This window comes from Hordeum vulgare, chromosome 3H (assembly GCF_904849725.1).
Source record: "Hordeum vulgare subsp. vulgare chromosome 3H, MorexV3_pseudomolecules_assembly, whole genome shotgun sequence".
Classification (NCBI taxonomy): domain Eukaryota; kingdom Viridiplantae; phylum Streptophyta; class Magnoliopsida; order Poales; family Poaceae; genus Hordeum; species Hordeum vulgare.
The window spans coordinates 138,492,415-138,511,287 of record NC_058520.1 but is presented as its reverse complement, the minus strand read 5'-3'; the positions used below and the strand labels follow the sequence as shown (position 1 = coordinate 138,511,287).

The 18,873-nt window shown below is 42.4% G+C and overlaps 1 protein-coding gene across 2 annotated transcripts; it reads right to left on the bottom strand.

Annotated features, from left to right (window-relative positions):
- Positions 1-740: 740 nt before the first annotated feature.
- On the bottom strand, positions 741-17,013 carry LOC123443267 (tRNase Z TRZ3, mitochondrial-like). Of its 2 annotated transcripts, XM_045119593.1 has the most exons (16): positions 16,606-17,013; positions 15,671-15,760; positions 15,088-15,132; positions 14,957-15,011; positions 14,786-14,829; positions 14,282-14,671; positions 13,749-14,014; positions 13,278-13,416; positions 13,139-13,189; positions 11,845-12,353; positions 11,158-11,761; positions 10,433-10,720; positions 6,660-7,412; positions 5,533-5,688; positions 4,435-5,337; positions 741-1,187 (listed from the first exon to the last, which is right to left on the bottom strand). In XM_045119593.1, the coding sequence occupies exons 1-16, from the start codon at positions 16,978-16,980 to the stop codon at positions 1,152-1,154; spliced, it is 4,704 nt and encodes a 1,567-aa protein (XP_044975528.1). In that variant the 5' UTR covers positions 16,981-17,013; the 3' UTR covers positions 741-1,151. The 2 variants fall into 2 exon arrangements, with proteins under 2 accessions (XP_044975528.1, XP_044975526.1); XM_045119591.1 differs by lacking the exons at positions 10,433-10,720; positions 11,158-11,761; positions 11,845-12,353; ... (7 more) ...; positions 15,671-15,760; positions 16,606-17,013 and adding an exon at positions 9,436-9,887.
- Between the last annotated feature and the right edge of the window lie 1,860 nt (positions 17,014-18,873).

Here is an 18,873-nt window from a genome sequence, read left to right as displayed (position 1 = left end):
CATGGGATTGTAATATTTTTGAAATGTTTGTGGCCTCACTGGCAGAGCTAGGCAAGATACTTTGGGGGGGAGGAGGGCCGGACACAAAATATTGATGTTTAGAGGCAAAAGTCTATTTTTTTTCCTAATCAACCCTCTTTAGAAAAAGTTATTCATATACTTTTGCCAAGGCTGGGGTCGTAGCCCTTGCTGGACTCAATATAGCTCTATCCTCAAGATGAGCCATGGTCATCGCCCTCTGGGATCGGCATACACCTCCTTTAAGACATGTCGTTCCTCGACCGGATTGATGCAATGGTGCAATGTGCACTTTGTGCGATGTCGGCCATATCAAAGCTTACCTATGCAACATTGCCAAACAGCATAAGGCCTTGTTTGATGCGCAGGGTTTGAAAAGGTTTATAGGGGATCAAAAACCCCGCGATTCCCCGCATGTTCATTTGGTGGACAGGGTTTGTGATGAGCAAACTCCTTCAATCCTCTCTAATCCCCTCGATTTCTTGCTACCCACGCGCCTCAGAAACCTTGTCTCGTGGCTCAGGGATTTGGCAATTGAAGGAATTTAAAAGAATTGGGTGGAAGGAAAGGATTCACCCAATCCTTTGAAAACCCCCCTTCACAATCCTTCCCAACCCCTTCCTGCCAAACAAGGCCTAAGGAGGAACAGCGTAGCGAACTCAATAGCCTGGATTTTTGTAAGGGGAAATGGAAGAAGCTCCCACCTCTTCGAAAAATAAAGATTACTCTTCTAACATGAGACCTTTTTAAAATTAACAAACTTTACAGTTCCCATCAAAAGAACAAAAATGTATCCGTAAAGTAACAAAAGATAAAATCCCGCAGCATATTTGAATATACAATGTCTGACTCTTCAGAAGGACAAGAAATAGAAAGAAAAAAGGAAAACAAAATGGAGCTCACAATTTATTTTTAACTTAAACCAGCCTTCTCCTAAATACACAATACAACACAATACCCCATCTGTGAACCTTGTGCGAGAATCTTCAATCATTTGCTGAAGCATGCCAAACAAACCAGCCGTGTGACCCATGCAGCTAATCAGTCAATCATCGACGATATGTACGACAATTCCATGAAGCCTGACATTTCTGTTCTTGTCAAAATTCTGAACATGACATTCTTTTTAGGGTCTACTTCTTTGAACCACGAGCTGCTGCAAGGTGATCCTGAAAAACCAGCGAAACAACAACAGAGGGAGATGCTTTCAGCGTCACAACGGCAAATACGTTATTATGCAGTAATGTCAGGCAACAAATATTAAGGTGCCAAATTAGTCCATTAGATTTAACATGATGTACTGTATTTAGGTTTGAACTGGAGTATATCATTTAACATGGGCACTGGAATATGATGCAGCAAACATGCATGGGCAGAAGCTGCGAGCACCCTTATGATTGTGAACAGAATCAAACTGATCTACATAATGCACAATTCAACATTGGATACCCAAGACATATTCTTGTTGGCTCAACCAGCTGTTTCTTGTCACCTCATTAGCAACTTATGGTTCAACATGACAGTAAATATCTTATTTACTTGACTTATAAGATTATATATATGCCCGATTTTTTCCTGATCGACCATATTTTCATTCTTCTGTTCACATTTTTAACTCTGTACTTGCAATGTCCCAAGGCATAAGAGCTTCTGAAGGACAAACTTCAATATTTATTATTTATATATAGGCAAGGCTCAATCAAGTACTCCAATTCTGTAAAATGTTAAGGTGGTTTACTGAGAAACTAGCTGAGTGCAAAATGAGGGATATAAGAATGAACATCATCGTATCCTCTCTATACCATATTGCAATCCCACCAACATAAATGCAGGCATAAAAACACTCAAATCAATGATGCAATCTGGAGCATACTAAATTCCATTAAATTCATACAAGCTATAGAAACAACATACCAAAATTGCAAGTACATTTGCCATCCTAATTTTCAATACTATATTGCAAAAAGAGAAGAAATGTCTCAACAACGTGCAGGTTCAATTTAAGTTTACTACCAATTTACTACTTAGATAGAATGTGCAACAAAAACTAAATAGATATTGAATATTCTCTCTAATGGTAAAGGTAATATCCTAGAATGTGTCCAATGTATTACTTCAACTCAACTCAACAGTTAGATAAACCATTTGAAAATTATGTGAGTAGATGCATCATAAGATAATTGTGTTTGGTTTTATAAACATGTTATCCAAATCAATATATACCAATATAAAAACCTGAGTTGATTGGGATACTTTTGATCTAAGCCGCCCGAATATTTAATCCAATTTCATAAATTTCCATCCAACTGTTTTGCATATACCTTCCTTAATTGGTCCTGTAGTAATAGCTTCTTAATTGTACTTAGTGACTCATAATTAATTACTCCCTTGTATTAAAAATCTACGTTTTTATGCAATATTTCTTTAAGAAAAGTTTAGCTATTTTAGGGCTTGTTTAGGACTGCTCTGCTCTAGAAAATTCAGCTCCGCTCTAGAAAACGTAAGCCAAATGCGGTAGCTCCATGATATACCGCTCCACAAAAAACTAGAATCTGGGGTACAACTCCTTATTTTTTGTGAAGCTCTCTAGGAGGTGCTCCATAAAATTGTAGAAGCTGAAGTTGGAAGAAAATTACCCACCATTGCCACCAGTAAGTGGATACCCCTTCGTTTCTCCCCTCTCATCCAATCAAATAGATCCTTTCCACCAAATTTTCCATTCGTGAAGCTGGAGCTAGATGAAAGCCAAACATTCTTTTTGAAAAAGAGTTGCAACTTCTATATGAAACTGCTCCAAAGTGGATTTGATGGAGCGGAACTGATTTTGATGGAGCAGAGCGGTCCCAAACAGGCCCTTACTTTCTTCTACATCAATGATACTGAGGGGTAAATCATGCCACGAGAACTGTATTTTCTTGCATGTTCTAATTATGTTAGCGGAACATGGTTCGCAAATGCATATCCCTAGTTTTACTAACTGTTCGCAATTTAAGGCTGTGTTTGGTTGAGCTTTTGAAGCCAACTTCTAGCTTTTAGAAGCTAAAAGCTAACCAAAGGGTGAAAAGGAGAAGCTGCTTCTGCAAAAGTTACAGCTTCTCTGTAGTGTATTTCTCGCAGCCGGTGCACCCCCAACTCCAGCATGGTGTTTTTAGCTGTCCCCTTCAAACTGCAATGTATTTACCCACCATGCCACTCCCAAGTCATACCCCTTCTCTCTTTTTGTTCACATAGCATCAGAGGAAATGGACCAAACGCTCGCGTCTTGCTCGACCTGTGCGACTCGGGAGCCTACGGTTTGCCCGCCGGCCGCCGGCTGCCGCCGCTTCCGCCCCTGCTTCCGCAGCTCACTCCGTTCTCCCTCCTCCCTCTTCCCTCTGCCACCCTCATCCCGTGGCAGTGGCCGGCCAGTGGTCTGACGGCTTCAGCGGTGGCCGGCCGACGGTCCGACGGCTCCGGCGTCGGAGCACTGGTCCTCCTCCATACTCCTACCTCCCTCCTCCCTCCCTTTGCCCCCTATGGTGCAGGTCAGGCCGTCCCGTGCCTCCTGAATCTGGGGTCCATGAGGGACGGAGCAGGTCCGGCCGTCCGGCGACACCAGCGCTGGCGCCGGTGAACTGGGACTCCTTCCTCCTCTCCCCTCCCTCCACCCTCCATCACTCATCCCTATCCATCCTCTTCCAAAAATTTCTCTCCGTTCATGGATACTATTCACAGTAGGGTCAATATCTATTTATATGTAATATGCAACATGCAAGTATAATTGTTGAATTCATATGTGTTAGCTGTGAATCATCTAAATTGTCATATTTTTCCTTTGCAAAATGGTCATTCTATTGCCTATCAATGTTCTTCACACTATTTTACGGTCAAGTTGCACATAAAAATATTGACTCCCAGCTCAGGGTCATTACAGACAATTCAGTCAAATCTACAGTTTCACAGTTGTTTCAGCCAAACAGCTTCCAGCTTCCACAGCTAAAAGTTCACAGCAGTTTTTTCACAGCTCACAGCAGCTTTTACAGAATCTGTAGCCCAACCAAACACAACCTAAGTTGGATAAAATGATCACTTAATTATTCACACATGGCTTATTTAATTTCTACCGACTACCACTTCATTGCGTGCTAATGTCCAGCATGTTTTCCTTGAGGTAAGTTTGCGAGGGAAACACTTCTAACGAGTAAATTTGCATATATGCTTTTCCACATATATTGGTATATAAGTTCCTCATGCAATCAAGCAGCGTGCATTGCATGTGTAGTGATAAAAAAATGGTGGTCAAAGCTATGTTTGGGAGTTGGAACTCAGAAGACTGTCCATGTCCAAAGCATTGACTTTTCTTTACCACTGTAAATAGCAATTAATGTCTGCAAGAAATGAAGCGTGACAAATCAGGCACTAGATGGAAATGCATACCGAGACAAAATCAAAAGCTTTAGTTTCATCTTTCTTGGAATTGCTCATCACAGCCACTTGATGTGGAGGTTGATTACTTGAATTGAAAATATCTGGCATCCCAGATGCATTTCCGCCACTCATTGAATTGAAAGCCGGATGCCCAAGTCCAGCACTGAAATTTCCCAAGTTTTGTAGTAACTGCTGCTGCTGAGCAAGAAGAGCTTCCATAGCACCATAATTTAATTGTTGCCCAGGATATGATTGACCAAACATTTGTGGTGACAAGTTGTACTGCAAAGGAACCTGTTGATACAAGGAGCTTTGACCAAGGATACCGTTCAGTGCTGCACCACTTGCCACATGGCTAGTCTGACTGTTCATGTCAAAGAACTGTGAACCATTGAGATTACTGTTAGTTTCCGCTTTTACTCCAGGCTGAGCTTGAGCAGTGCCATTAAGGTTCAAACCAGCCATTAAATCATCTACAGTTCCTTTGTCATCAACCCTTTCTTGGAACAATGGCTCCGGGCTGCTGCCAAATATATCTTGCTCGATCAGAGAGTTATCATGCACAGAGGCTGAGGATTTTTCCTCTACTGTCATGCCTGAGAATAGGTCATTAGTCTCCTTAATCTCTTCCTCATGGAATGATACATCTGCAAATAGATCGCTTCCATTACCATTGCTAGCGGCACTGGTATTACCAATAGTTTCACCACCAAGCAAATCATCAACTGAAGAAACATAATTACTATTCCCCATTATCTGCTGGCTGCTTTCTTGAGCTGAACTGTGAGTTACTAGATCATCCTGATCCCCTGTATCAATCAAATCAGGCATCTGAACAGTAGTTGCTGCAGTTCTTGATTCTGGATGATGTTTGCTTCCGGTAGGTTGTTCGCCAACCAGCAGATTTAATACCTAAGACAATTGATACAACTTATTATATCTTTGGCAATGGCTGGTACAAAAAAAAGGCTTAGGTCATTCAAGATAAGAGAAAGATACACATACTGCAGATAGTGATTTACAGAAAACAGAGCATGAATATTTCCTTTCATTGATGGAATATGTACATTTTTTTATTAAGAGACTCAGCTTTGCAAGTTGACTCACTTTTGAAGCCTTTTCTCTGAGAGAAACTTGTGGCAGTTCACAACATCTGACAACAGAAGCACTGTTCTCACTGAAATATGAAGCAATGATGGAATAAGGATCAGTATCCTGTTTCCTTACCACCGCTTCCAGCACACAGATAGCCTTCATGCGAACCTGAGTAGTAAACAAATGTATTCAGTATTTATCAGAACTAGACGAAAAGCATCAAAATGCTGCGATCAATCAAGCTAAAAAATACACCCATGTGACCTAACCAATAGAATTAACAATGTGAATAAATGTTGTGCCAAATTTATTCAAATAAGATCAACAAACATCCAAAAACGAGAATGCTCGCTATCACTAACCCCTGCCAGATATAAATCCATTTTAATTCAACAAAAGTTGGTACATATTGACAAAGAAGTCCAAAAACGAGAATGCTCGCTATCACTAACCCCTGCCAGATATAAATCCATTTTAATTCAACAAAAGTTGGTACATATTGACAAAGAAGGCTAAACATCACAAATCCAGACACTTGAGAGACTGCTGCTAACTGCTTGACAGTAGTATCAGGACCAGTGTGGCCTGGTGGGTAAACACGCTCATGCATATCATGGACTGCAATATCACTGATACTTGTATGTGGTCCTTGGGCAAAGCCTTTTTTATGCAACTTATGTACAGCTTATGTGCATTTTTAATATACTGTATAGCTCTACATTATGGTAAGTACCATGGAAACTTCTAATTACATCTATCAATGTTGAGCAGTCTTTTTATAAATCAAACCTCCATATCATACAGTTCTGAACTTCTAATTATCTGCAAGCGGTACATGATTTAGTGATGGTAATAATGTAAATGTGGCAAGAAATGAATCGGTATGCATCACCGCCAAAAGAAGATACCAAATACTTTTCTTAACTATAATGTTTTTTCTTGATATCAAAGTGCCTATGTGTAGCCTAGAATAAACAAGACCAAATAAATTGATTTGTCTACAAAATATGCAGTTGCCACTGTCACTTGTCAGAGGAGCTAAGAGACATAATTCACAGTTATTTTTATATGCACAAAAGGAAATGATCTGAAGTCCAAAAGGTTAAAATAGACGCAAAAAAGGGTTATACTAAACTCACCTGCCACAATGGAGAGTTCAGTTTACTCTCAAGGGCACGGCTCAAAGCAACTGCATCCAGTTTGGAGGCTTCTGTTAGAAATATCTGCAGAGCATCTCGAGTAGGTTGCAACCGCACACCGCTTGCAGTAACAATTGTTTCCAAAAGTCTCTCCTCACGAGTCTTAATTCCTGGTTGACTTGAGTCAGTATCACCGGCTGATGCTGAACTTGAGGGACTTGGACCCCAAGAACCAGAACTCACATTCTTTGAAGCACCAGATGTAGCACGGCTCTCACCTTGAATTTCACTTGGATCGTACCTACCATATCTATCAGTTTCTGTGGTCAGAGACCTGCGAATTGGGCTCTTGTACATACCGCCATTATCATTTGGCATCATTGAATGTGTGGCAGCAAAGTTGCTCAAACCCTGTTTAATAGAAGCACCACCAATGCCCACTACTTCACTTAGTTCGCTGAGGAAAGATTTCTTGTCATCTCTTGATGGCTCATAATTAGTGTTTCCAAAGCCCTGTATGCGCTTGCCTAGACCTTCTGTCACAACAACTGCTTTAGGGTCCTCAGTAGAGAAAATAGCAGCAATAGCCTCGTTCGCAGTTTCACGGACAGCCTTATTAAGGGCATCCCCTTTTAAGGGGTCAGGGTGTCCTTTGTAGTGAACAAGCTGACGCATAGATGCTGAGTGCCGTTGCATTTCCCGCTTGAAATCAGTGCCAGACTTTCCAACAGCATATTTAATCAACCGCAAAGCCTGGAAAGCAGCTAAGGAGGTAAGAGATTATATTACTGAATGGGAGAAACTCAATCCCAGGGCTCCAGCAGATTATTAAACAAACTAATGTATCTGAACTTAGACATAAGGAAATGTAATTGCCAAAATTACACCACAGGTGTTCAGCATTTCCTCTGAAAATATACAGCAGGACACTCATGATTGAAAGATGACATTTTGGATTGAGGATTACAAAAGAAGTAATTTCATACAATTCAGTAAATACATTCTGGAGCATTCGGTACAAACGTTCAGCAAAGCAGTATTACATCCTTGAGCAGAATTTGGTTCACCTGTAGAGGAGCTACTCATAAGTTTAGTAGTATATTTTAGAAATCTTGATAAATATTTGATCTATCACTGGGTTTGGAGTTGAGCACTACCCCATGGCTAAAAAAGTATGCTTTAAATGCCATTAGCAATCACAGTTCTAGTGTACAATACCGTTTTGCAATCCTACTTCACTGTGTGACCTACAAAATATAGGGTTACATACACCTTCTATTCTGTCATTGCAATAATATTTGCTTAATCGGCAAGTGTTACTCTTCAGGAAAACCAACGTAATCGGCAAGTGTACTCTAAAACCCAGTATCAAGAGCGGATAAGTGCAAGCAAGTTGGATGAACGGAACATTGTCAGCTTTTATAAGAAGCAGAAGGGCAGTGATATCCATCATTAGGAGTTATACACTTGTATAAATCCACTAATCCGGTCAAGATAATTTGCACAGAAGGTAACAGCTCATCCGGTTTAGGGGTGGAGAGAGTTAGAAGGTATGCGGGGTGACAGTACCTCCAATGACAAATGAAGGCACTCTACTGGCAAATTTGGTCACAGCTAGTAGCAAAGAAAAGAAAGTGTAATTAACCTTTCCACTCACCCCTTCACATAGGCATTTTTATTCACCGATACACTTGGCCAAACTTTAGCTAGGCAAGTTTAAATTTTTGCGGCGGGTGTTTGGTTCTTTGCAACAGTTTTGGTGAGCCACATACACAGGTTCTTAGCCTTCAAGCCCGCCTGCCATGAACTCATTTTTCGAGAAAACGCAAAAGCCTTTGCGTTTCATTGCATTGAAAAGAGGGGGGGAACATCCTCCTAAGAGGCTAGTACAACGGTGTTACAATGGATCAATGAACGTCCCAGGAGGATGGCAGGGTGACCCTAAGCCCTATGGCCCCTGCCTTAGCCCAACTCTCATGCTTAATCAAAAAGCACATAAGGAGCGGCAACCAATTTGTTGGCCAGACATGGTGCGGATTGCCACACCCCGCTGCGAGTAGGTACCGCAACATGTGGTAGGCATCCATACCTATGGCTTTGGGATACACTACCCAAATTTCCTATATCCATTCTTTCAACACTCGAAATCGCCTATTTCCCTGTATCCCGCTATGACAAATAAACAGTGTAAATCCCTGGAACTACTACACCATTCAGATCAGAATGCTCTGTTGCACAATAAGCTAGACTAGATAGCGTTTCAGTTTTCGTCAGTGTTAGTTGTTTTCCTCAGTCAAGTTCAGTTAGCGCTTTAGTCGTCAGGTCAGTCCACCTCCCGCACGACGCGGTATGTGCGATCAGCGGAGGGATTGTAGGAGCCGCGGACTGCGTGCTCGATCGTGGGATGGCACGATCCAATAGGAGCGCCGGGATCGCGGCGTGGTTGTTTTCAGTTAAGCAAATAAAGGAAGAAGAACCCAAAAAGCAGCAGGCAGTTGCGCTGCACAAAATTCAGTCTTTCTCGTGTCCTTCTCTTCCTCGCCATTGACAGGAGCTTCGAGCTCAGAGAGAGAACATGCTCCAGGGATCACAAATTCATAGCCACGACCGCGAAATTAATCAGCAGGAAGACCAAAACAGTGGCCACTGCCAGTACTATACTGAGCATCTGAATGTTTGGGACGATGATCGTCGGCAACCAATCCTCGTCCCCCCGGCGTCAGGTCAACACAAGATGATCCCAAATCATCAGAGGCCATATAAGTAAGTAACGGACCTTCTGCTTGACGAGGGGGCTCTTGTTGTCGAGGCGCTTGAGGACGAAGTCGGCGACCTCCTTGACGATGCCGGCGTCGGAGGCGCGCAGCAGCTCGCAGATCTCCTCGAGCTTGTAGACGGGGGCGACCTTGTCGTCCTCGGCCGTGACGCCGTCCACCATCCGCGACCGCCAGTAGGACTCGACCGCCCGCCGGCTCTGATCCATGGCGCCCCTCCTCGTCGACCGAAACCCTAAGAGAGGGAGGCTACCGCCACGGCAGCGCGGCACCACCGGGGAGGTCGAGATCTGAGAGGGGGGCTGGCGGTGGACCGGGTGTACGGGGAAGGAGGAGGGGAGGGGGGGTTGGGGGTCGGGCGGCACGTGCGGCCGGAGGAGGGCGAGGAGGCGTGACCCACGCGGCGTGGGTGGAAGCTTCGAGTGGCGGGTCAGGTCGGGGAGTTTTAAGGCTTTAACCGTTTTGCTTTCTTCTCTGTCGCGGGAGGAAGAAGCACCAGCCACAGCCAGGAGAGATGTAGTGGAAAGTGTCCCCAAAAGTTTCATCAGTATATCAAGTGGTTGAGATGAGAGATGCTACACCGCTCCTGTCAGACAGGGGCAATATTCCAGTAGGAAACACTTTACATAGGAGTATATCCTAGCCTAGTCCAATTCTAGCTCATGTCAGCAACGAAAATAACTATGTAAAATAATGAATTTAACTTTTGGTAATAATATATCACAGACTTGCAGTACTTCGGATGACAATATACGTATCGCACAGATGGCGTGTCAAAACAAACTGATGGTATGACATCAAGAGCCCAACTGTATTCTATTCTATCTGACCTCACGGTCGGTGGCTTCATCAGCAAATGCATTATCAGGTCTACAACGGCTACAGATGAGAATCCTCGGGTTAAAAATCATGCCAATTGCCGAGCGATAAAAGAAATACAATGTGCATTGTTGTGTCTATATGCTACTATCTCCCTCGCTACACCACGGCCTCCAGGACCTCATCCGACTCTTCGACGACCATCTCGTCCTTGAAGAGGAGCTTCAGGTGAGGCAGAACCTTCGGCAGCACGGGCAAATCGGCAAGGTTTACACTCATCAGGTCGAAAGCGATGCAGGTCTTGTGCATGTCGTCCTCGTCAAAGACCGGGATTTTAGGATATCTCTGGCTAAAGTGGGTCAGGATGATGCGGTACGCTCCAGCCGATGTGCCTACCGCTATGGCTTCCTTCGTTGTGCTGTGGTTCTTTGCGATCGCTTCGTCCTTCATGCTGTCCTCAAACGTCGCCTGAAGCAAAACAAGAATCGAGACGGTTTATTAGACAGGCAACGTGGTCACAACCAAACGCATTTTAGCATGCTAAATAATTGGAAGAGAACAGTACTCAGCTAACAGTATCATACAATATCTGCAAGACCTAATTTAGTACTGGTGCTAGCGGTCAACATTTATTGGAGCGTCAAGAATGCCCCAGACTATGGTATGGACAGAGGTCAAGAGATATAGGAAAAAGAAGGGTAATTATTTTGGTGGAGAACACTACTCAGCCAACAGTACTATTATACGATATCCTCAGGATTTAATTTAGTGTTTGTGCTTGTGGTCCACATTAATGCCCAACAGTATGGACAAAGGTCAAGAAAAATAGGACAAAAAAGGTAATTATTCTATGCGCTCCCGTCGATATATGCAGTTGAACAAATTTATGCAATACTTCAGCTTACCTCATGTATCAGCACTGTGGCATCTCTGGACGCGTCTACAAGAGCTGGGCAGGGCCGAGTGTCACCTGAATATACAACCTTCCATCCTGGAATTGCCTTCCCAACACTATTCACCTTCTCCTTGGCTCTCAAAACAACTCCAAACGCCTGTGCACAATGTACAACGGGGACACTGTACAGAATCTCCAAACCCGACTCATGCAGAATTTCTTTCAAATTAGCGAGAGCTGTAGTATCTTTCGGACTCGAAGGCTTCTTGTTGTAGTTCTCCATTCTGCTTCCAGGGGCAAACATGGTGTTTTCAAGTTGAGTTGTTGCAGATTCGGTGGCATTGTCCCCAAGAAGTTCCTCGACACTAGGCTTCAAAGTTTGTCTGCAGTCTAGGAACTGCATATCAAGATCTTCAAGTGTAGAATATGCATTTAGAAATCTCAGGAGTTGTTTTGGTCCAATCACGAGCAAGGGTTTGTGAGGAACACCGTTTAGCAATTTTGACCTCAAGGCAAGAACTCTAGCAAGACCCGTGTGGTGATCAGCATGAATATGGGAAATCCAGATGCACCTCAAGTTTTTTACAGCTTCATCAGCACCACTTACACCAAACCTGTTACACACAAAAAAAGTATTATGAATATAACTAGCATAAAGTGCTTTGGAATCTTCTCATGAAGTCTTGTTGGAACAAACCTCCTTTTCAGCTGTCCTAACGTTCCTTCACCACAATCAAGAAGCATACCTCCCTGTGCAAACAGATTAATATATATGGAACTAACATTTCGATACTTTGAAGGCTGGGATGAACCCGTACCCAAAAATGTAATTTCCATATCTTCTCTCGTAGCATTCCCCACGCAGCAGGGGATCTCTGAATTGCCCTTCGGGCGCTTTCTTCGGCCACTTTCTCTCAAACTACCGTCATCTTGAAACTTAGCTGAATTCCCCTGTTCATCTAAAATATCAGGAAGACAGGAGTCTTTACTAATCCATGGCTCTTCAACCATCAGCATATGCTTGCCAGCTGGTGCCAATGCACTTTTTTGGTCTACGCTACTTTGCCAGAACTTGCTAATCTGCCCAGGAACTTCTTTAATCTCAGGAATCTCAGAAATAAGTTCATCAACAATTTCTTCATAACTACACAAGCTTGGAATAGAAGCTCTATCCAACCCCAGTTGAGCATATGGACGCAGACGAAACTGCAGGACAACAAAAGACAAACATTGGTACTCCTATTTTGCACTAACAAGAATAAGTTGAACCTGCAAAATGAAATACTCCCTTCGATCCAAACTAATTGACTTGTACTAAAGCTGCGTCAATTATTTGGATCAGAGGGAGTAGTATTTATTTTGCACTTAACCAACCAAGTTTTCCTTTCCAGACAATAGAAATACTTATTTACATACAGAGGGAAAACACCAGCAAACATTGTGATGCAGGGAGCAACCTCTTAAACGGAGAAGAAAAGGATTACTAATTATTACATTCATACATGGAACAATATTTTCATGCGTGCAAGAACTTAGGGCATCTCATCACAGCAACAACCAAAAATAGGACATCTACAATGCTGTGATGCCAACATTCTCTTAGAGGTACCACATAGGATCTTTGCTGAGTTCGAGGATAGAAATAAAAGGGAGAAGGTTGCCTTCTCTTGGCAAAGGGATGATCCCTTCACGCCTAAGACATCACTTTTTTTTTCGTTGTACATGATGTTTTCATGTCGCCGTGCGTTTTCCTATCTAATTAATTTCTAATCACCACATATTTTTATATTAATGCAAGCATTAAATTGCTAGAGAAGACACAAAGGGATAATCTGTTGTAAAATAAGTTTTTATTCTCTTCTCTAGATGACGACGAGGGTATAAGAGAAGACAGAAAGCCTTATTTACCATAAGAGATGCCTTATAATATAGAAATGCTCAAATATCAAGTAATTAGCACAGTGATATTGTGTACACTCTACTTAACATACCTTCAGCAAATTTGCTGCTGTCACACTTTCACAGGCTTGGAATGAAGTACTCTGAAAGGACAATAAGATGGTTTCTGTTTACAAGAAGCAAGCATTTCAACTCTCAACCTCTGGTGTTTCGTAAATCACTGAAGTTTACCTTATCCTTCTCCAAATCGGTACCATTTGCAGTCTCCACAGGCCAAAACCCAGAGGATGGGAAGAGCTGAGGGCATACAAAATTAAGACGTGAAGATATCCTTGCACTGCCTTTCAGGATGGGAACTTCCATGTTTTTACTGCAAATATCAAAAAGGAGAGAAATTGTCACCATAAAGTATGGCGTTGCCACTGATTTATATATCTATCTACTTGAGTCTGAAAGTAAAAATAAAGTCCAAGATCATACATATCCGTACAAGAATGTTACTCAGGTAGCAAGATATGAATAAACAATTAAACATTCACAAGATGGCAGTCACCAAAGGAGTCATATACGATGTAAGGAATTTGGGGGAAAAGGGATCACTAAATATAACAGATTATAAGAGGATGGTATCAAAGAAATAAAGAGAGAATAGAATGAATCAATAAGCATTTGCAATATGCAGTCTTTAAAACTGGCACTTACTTTTCGTGACCAGCCATGATATGCTGTGTGGTGCCAAAAGATTTCATCCAGTTCTGATAATCAACAGTGTTCGTCACAGAAGATGGACCTAAGTGGATTATGCAATTTACTTTCTTGGCATTCTCTGTTTGGCAGGAAGAATCTTCATAAAAGTGGCTAAGTGAGTGCAGCGAAAACAGTTCATGCATGTGATATTGTGTAGGGCAATCCACTAGAAGTACGATTGGTCCAGGAATTGATGGACCGAGAACATCACTTGGATGAACCTGTGAAAGAAATGTCCAACAAAAAGAAACTTTTAAAAGGAAACCCATCTAGTTATCTAACCAGTGCAAAAGCTCAACTTAAAATTTATAGCACAGAAGGTATGGCAAAAAAATGAAAATATTTTTTGCAACCAGAGATAGGTGGTCAGTGCCTCTGGTGGATAGAGACCCCTTTAAGCAACATATGTGCTAGTGAGAAAAGGCCATGAGCCTGTGAAAGTTCATGTTGAGAAAATTCAGTTCAAGAGCTTAGCAATCAGCACTAACCACTGTATCACCTTCATCAGAAGGCACAGAGTATCCAAGTTGAAGTTCACGATACTTTGGTCCAGGCATGAGATGAAGGGCAGCAGCTTTGGCAGTGTCAAATTTTCCTTTAATTTCTGCCAATTCACATGAGTAGACTATAGCAGTATCACCAGGCTTCGAGTTGATATCTGTCAAATTCCTGGCTTCATTATTGTACCTTGGTTTGACAAACATTGCTGATATACGAACTACTTCATCATCAATAACAACAGTAGCATTTGTAGATTGTGAAGAAGTTGCATTGTGTTCAACGCCAAAGCTGTGTGTATGAAGCATTGCCCTATTTGGGATAAAAGATTTCATCGCGCCCGCCAGAAAATCAAGGTCCGAAGGGCCCCATATGTTCACCTGTATTACAGTTAAGAGGAATAATATCAAAATCAATATGAAAAATAGGTTAATTGTACACGCGAGCATTGACAACTAGACAGTACTGGAAAGAACGCAACCAATAATTATTACCGACATGCCTTCATCTCCCATTCCAGCCAGAGTTAGCACCAGGCCTATATTAAGAAAAGAAAAATGGAAATAATGGAAATAACTATGTCAAGAAAATGTAGCATCATTACATCAAACAAACCTACTAATTCAGTACATGGACAAACACATGAAGGTATTAATTTCTAATACCTGGAAGGCCCCCTGCGGTTTCTGAGCACACGCGAGTGAAAAAGATGTGGTCAATCTGGGAAAGTACATAATATAACATGTTACTAATTCACATTCCCCATAGACATAAGAAACGAGAGGGAAACACGTACCTTTGACAACTTTATCTTGTGTTCAGTGCAGAAACGCTGAAGACCCTGTTAGATTGCAAGATATCGGCGACGTAAGTTCAAAAACAAGTTAAGAATCATATTTGTTAATTATATCATATTAATAAGCTAAGCAATGACAAAAATAAAGAGTTAAGAAGAAATAACTTGATTTCAGTCACCTATATATTCAGTCCTACATGGGGAAACTATACCTCATGCATTTTTCAGCATCCCAATCAACCGCTTAAGCAGATTAGCCACAAATGATTGTACCGCTCACAAAAGAATGGTGCATCTGATATATTACATCGAGCTTATGCATGTATCAACACTTACCACTTAAAAGTGACCTATTAGGACACACAGTATTCTAGCAATGAAGGATTAAAACTGCATAAGCTTTTCTAAAGTTTATGATGCAACATGCCTCCAAACTCCAACAGATGCGGCGATTATTAAACATACACCATAGTTCAAATGCTTCAGAAAATAAAACGGAGCAAGAGTTAATTTCCAGGTTCTTGTGTTAGCAGTTTAGCATGTTAAGATAGACACAAGGATATCTTGACACAGCACATCATACCTCGCCAGCATTAAATATATATCTTTGTTTGTCAAAGAAGAGTAAAATTGAAGGCGCGGTATCTTGAGTGTCCATTCCTGTACCGAGTATCTGCACAACAAGAATGGACAAAGGTCAGATCAGTAATAAAATAAATGACGATGTTGCTGCTTTTAAGTTCTGAATCAAATGTTGTGATGGTTTAGTGGTTGAAAACATCTACAATGTGTCTATGTGGAATTGACATCCTTCGATAATAACACAACTAAAAGATGAGACCACCGACACTTTGTTCCTAAATATTACCTACATCCGTATCTAGACAAATCTAAGACAAGTAATTCGGGACGGATGGAGTATTATAGAGGTATACCAACTGCGCAAAGTTTGGCAGTGATCCAACTACAGGGTTGGCAGGAAAAATATGGCATAATCTAAGTACACTTGTTGCAAAAACAGATAAAATGCTCAGTTTTCTCCAAAATAGCATCATAATTTTTGCATGATTATCACCATTACTCATTACAACCAATTGGGATCAACAAAAGATGTTTCTGAAACCAAAGGCAGACCCTCAAACTCCTTCTAAAGCAAGCATATTACATCTTCCAACAGCACATTCTCGCATACCACACTAGTAATATATGACTATGAGGACTGTATAAATTCCGCCATGATCTCACTAGGCACTGCATGTTCCCTGACACTGACATTATGTCATCCAGGAAGTATAGGAAATGCGCTTTGATTACACAGAGCAGTGTATGCTACACAGGGCACGCAGTGGATTGCAGACTGTTAAAATAATGTTCATTATTCATCTCGAAGTCTTAGGCAGAATGCCGAAGGACCACTGGGAAAATGATAAATGTCTACCTAAACTGAGCTGAATCGAGGCGAAACAAGCCCCTGCATCTACTGAATCCCTCGAAGTATAAGACGGTAATTTCGCAGACCTGCACGTAGGAGGTTGTGCTCACGGGGTTGGCCCTCCGGTTCTTGAGCCCCATGCTCCTGTCCTTCCTGACGTCCCTCCCCTCCGCACGCATCTTATTGAACGCCACCCCCGCGTCTTTGCCACCGCCACCGCCACCGCTAGCCATCCCCTCGGGTTCCTTCCTGGCCGTGCTGTTCCCGCGGCGGAGGTGGTGGCGGCTGGCCTTGCCGCGGTACGCGAGGGGGCGGATGCCGGTGGCGCGGGTGAAGGTGGGGCGGGCAGCGGAGACGGAAGAGAAGAAGAGGCGGCGCGAGAGGTAGAGGAGCGGGGCCGGAGCTAGGGTTTGGGAGAGAGGGAGGAGGCGGCGGAGAGGGGAAGGCACTTGCGGCGGCATGACGGAGGACTTTTTATTAGGGTCGGGTTTTATCTCGGTCTCGGGGGTTTTAGAGCGGATAGCCGAAGCCGATCACCGGAGCCGGGGTGCTCATCGGACATGCGGACGCGGACAACATTATGGCAAACATTTTCAAAAAAAATAAAGAAAAACATTGTGTGCTTTCCGCTCCTGGATTTACATGATGTGTCCATTATGTGATTGCCACATCCCTTCTTCTTAATTTTAAAAATAATTTAAAGATTTCTTTTGTGGGGAACTAATATGTACTCCCTTCATTTCTAAATATAAGATTTTTTTAAAGATTTCACTAGTAGACTACATACGTAGCAAAATAAATGAATCTACATTCTAAAGTAAGTCTATATAATACTTCATATGTAGTTTTTTTAGTGAAACGTCTAAAAAGACTTATATTTATGAACGAAAGGAGTAAATTAATAGTTGAAACAGTAATAGACAATTAGATTTTTTTTTAAGGTGGTAGACTTAGGACACCAAACTCTCATAACGAGATAAATTATAAATAAATTCAAAAGAAATTAAGTTCTCAACTATCATAACTACTTCTAGATAATAAACTGCCCTCATCTCCTTCCTCTTCAGTCATACTCAAGCAACTCAACCAATTTAGAAGATATTTTACAATATGTGATGACCACATCACCCCTTATTTTGAAACAGTAAGATGTAGTAGCTACCTATAGGCCATCACACTGATTTGGTTCTGTTATCCGACCGCGATATCTAATGCTCCTGATCCCCTGGTAACCCCAACGGGAACGGGTGAGCCTTTTTCACCGCCACGTCTCAGCAAGCATAGTAGTGGGTTGCGGCTCCGTAGAGCGTCCACCATGTCTTCCCCTTCACCGGGGGCCTTGCCTTGCGGTTCAATGCCGAAGGCGGTGACGTATGTTGTCTCTAGTGCCCCTTATCTTCATTCGAGTCCCCCTTACCCTATGCGGTGGCACTGCCATCGAAGACTATTGAAGACTAGAAGAAGATACTGCTCGCTCCGAGCTCCGAGCTATGCGCCATCGTCGTCGCCTCTTCCGACCACGAGCCCCTCCCCATCGACCCACCCCAAAGCGTACAGGTCTCAGCCCGGCGTAGTAGTCTTCAAAAACCATCCTTCGTCTCTTCCCCCTTCACCAGGGGGCTTGCCTTGTTGTTCAATGTACAATATTATTACCCGCACGGTCAAGATGATGAGGGCATATGGTGTCTCTAGGACCTCTTCCCTTCGTCACATCCCATCTTGCCCTATGCGGCAGCACTGCCATCAAAGACTGCTCAAGACAGATACGACTTGCTCCTCTTCCCAAGCTACGCACGATCGTCGTTGCTTCTTCCGACCAGGAGCCCCTCCCCCGTTGACTTGAAACTTTTTAACTCCAAGAGGGACCTGATCGCTTGCTCGCGGGCTCTTCATGTTCCCTCACATAGCCTTTTCTCTCATTCGTTTATGTGTGTGTAGGCACTACTTAAATTTTTACACTACATAAGCCAATTGTCTAAAGTTGTCTACCACCTACCTCACATGTAGATATGATATATAGATGCTAAAGTTGATAGCTTTTCCTTGCCATACAAACCGAAGATGGTAGGATAATGATTTGTCTGCTAGGATGTGGATGAGCTAATTGAACGTCCTAGACACCTACGACATGAAATTTTCATTCATTCACCGTTCCATGTGCGTCATCTTCATATGTAATTGTATAGTTTTGAATTTTTTTGCTCTTAAACCAGTCATTTAAATGTATTGTCCTTACCTTTTTCTAAATTACACATCTTGCTGGTATGCAAAAGCTTAATCATTAGATGATATGATAGTACTCCCTCCGTCCTAAAATAAGTGTCTCAAGTTTATACTAACTTTAGTACAAAGTT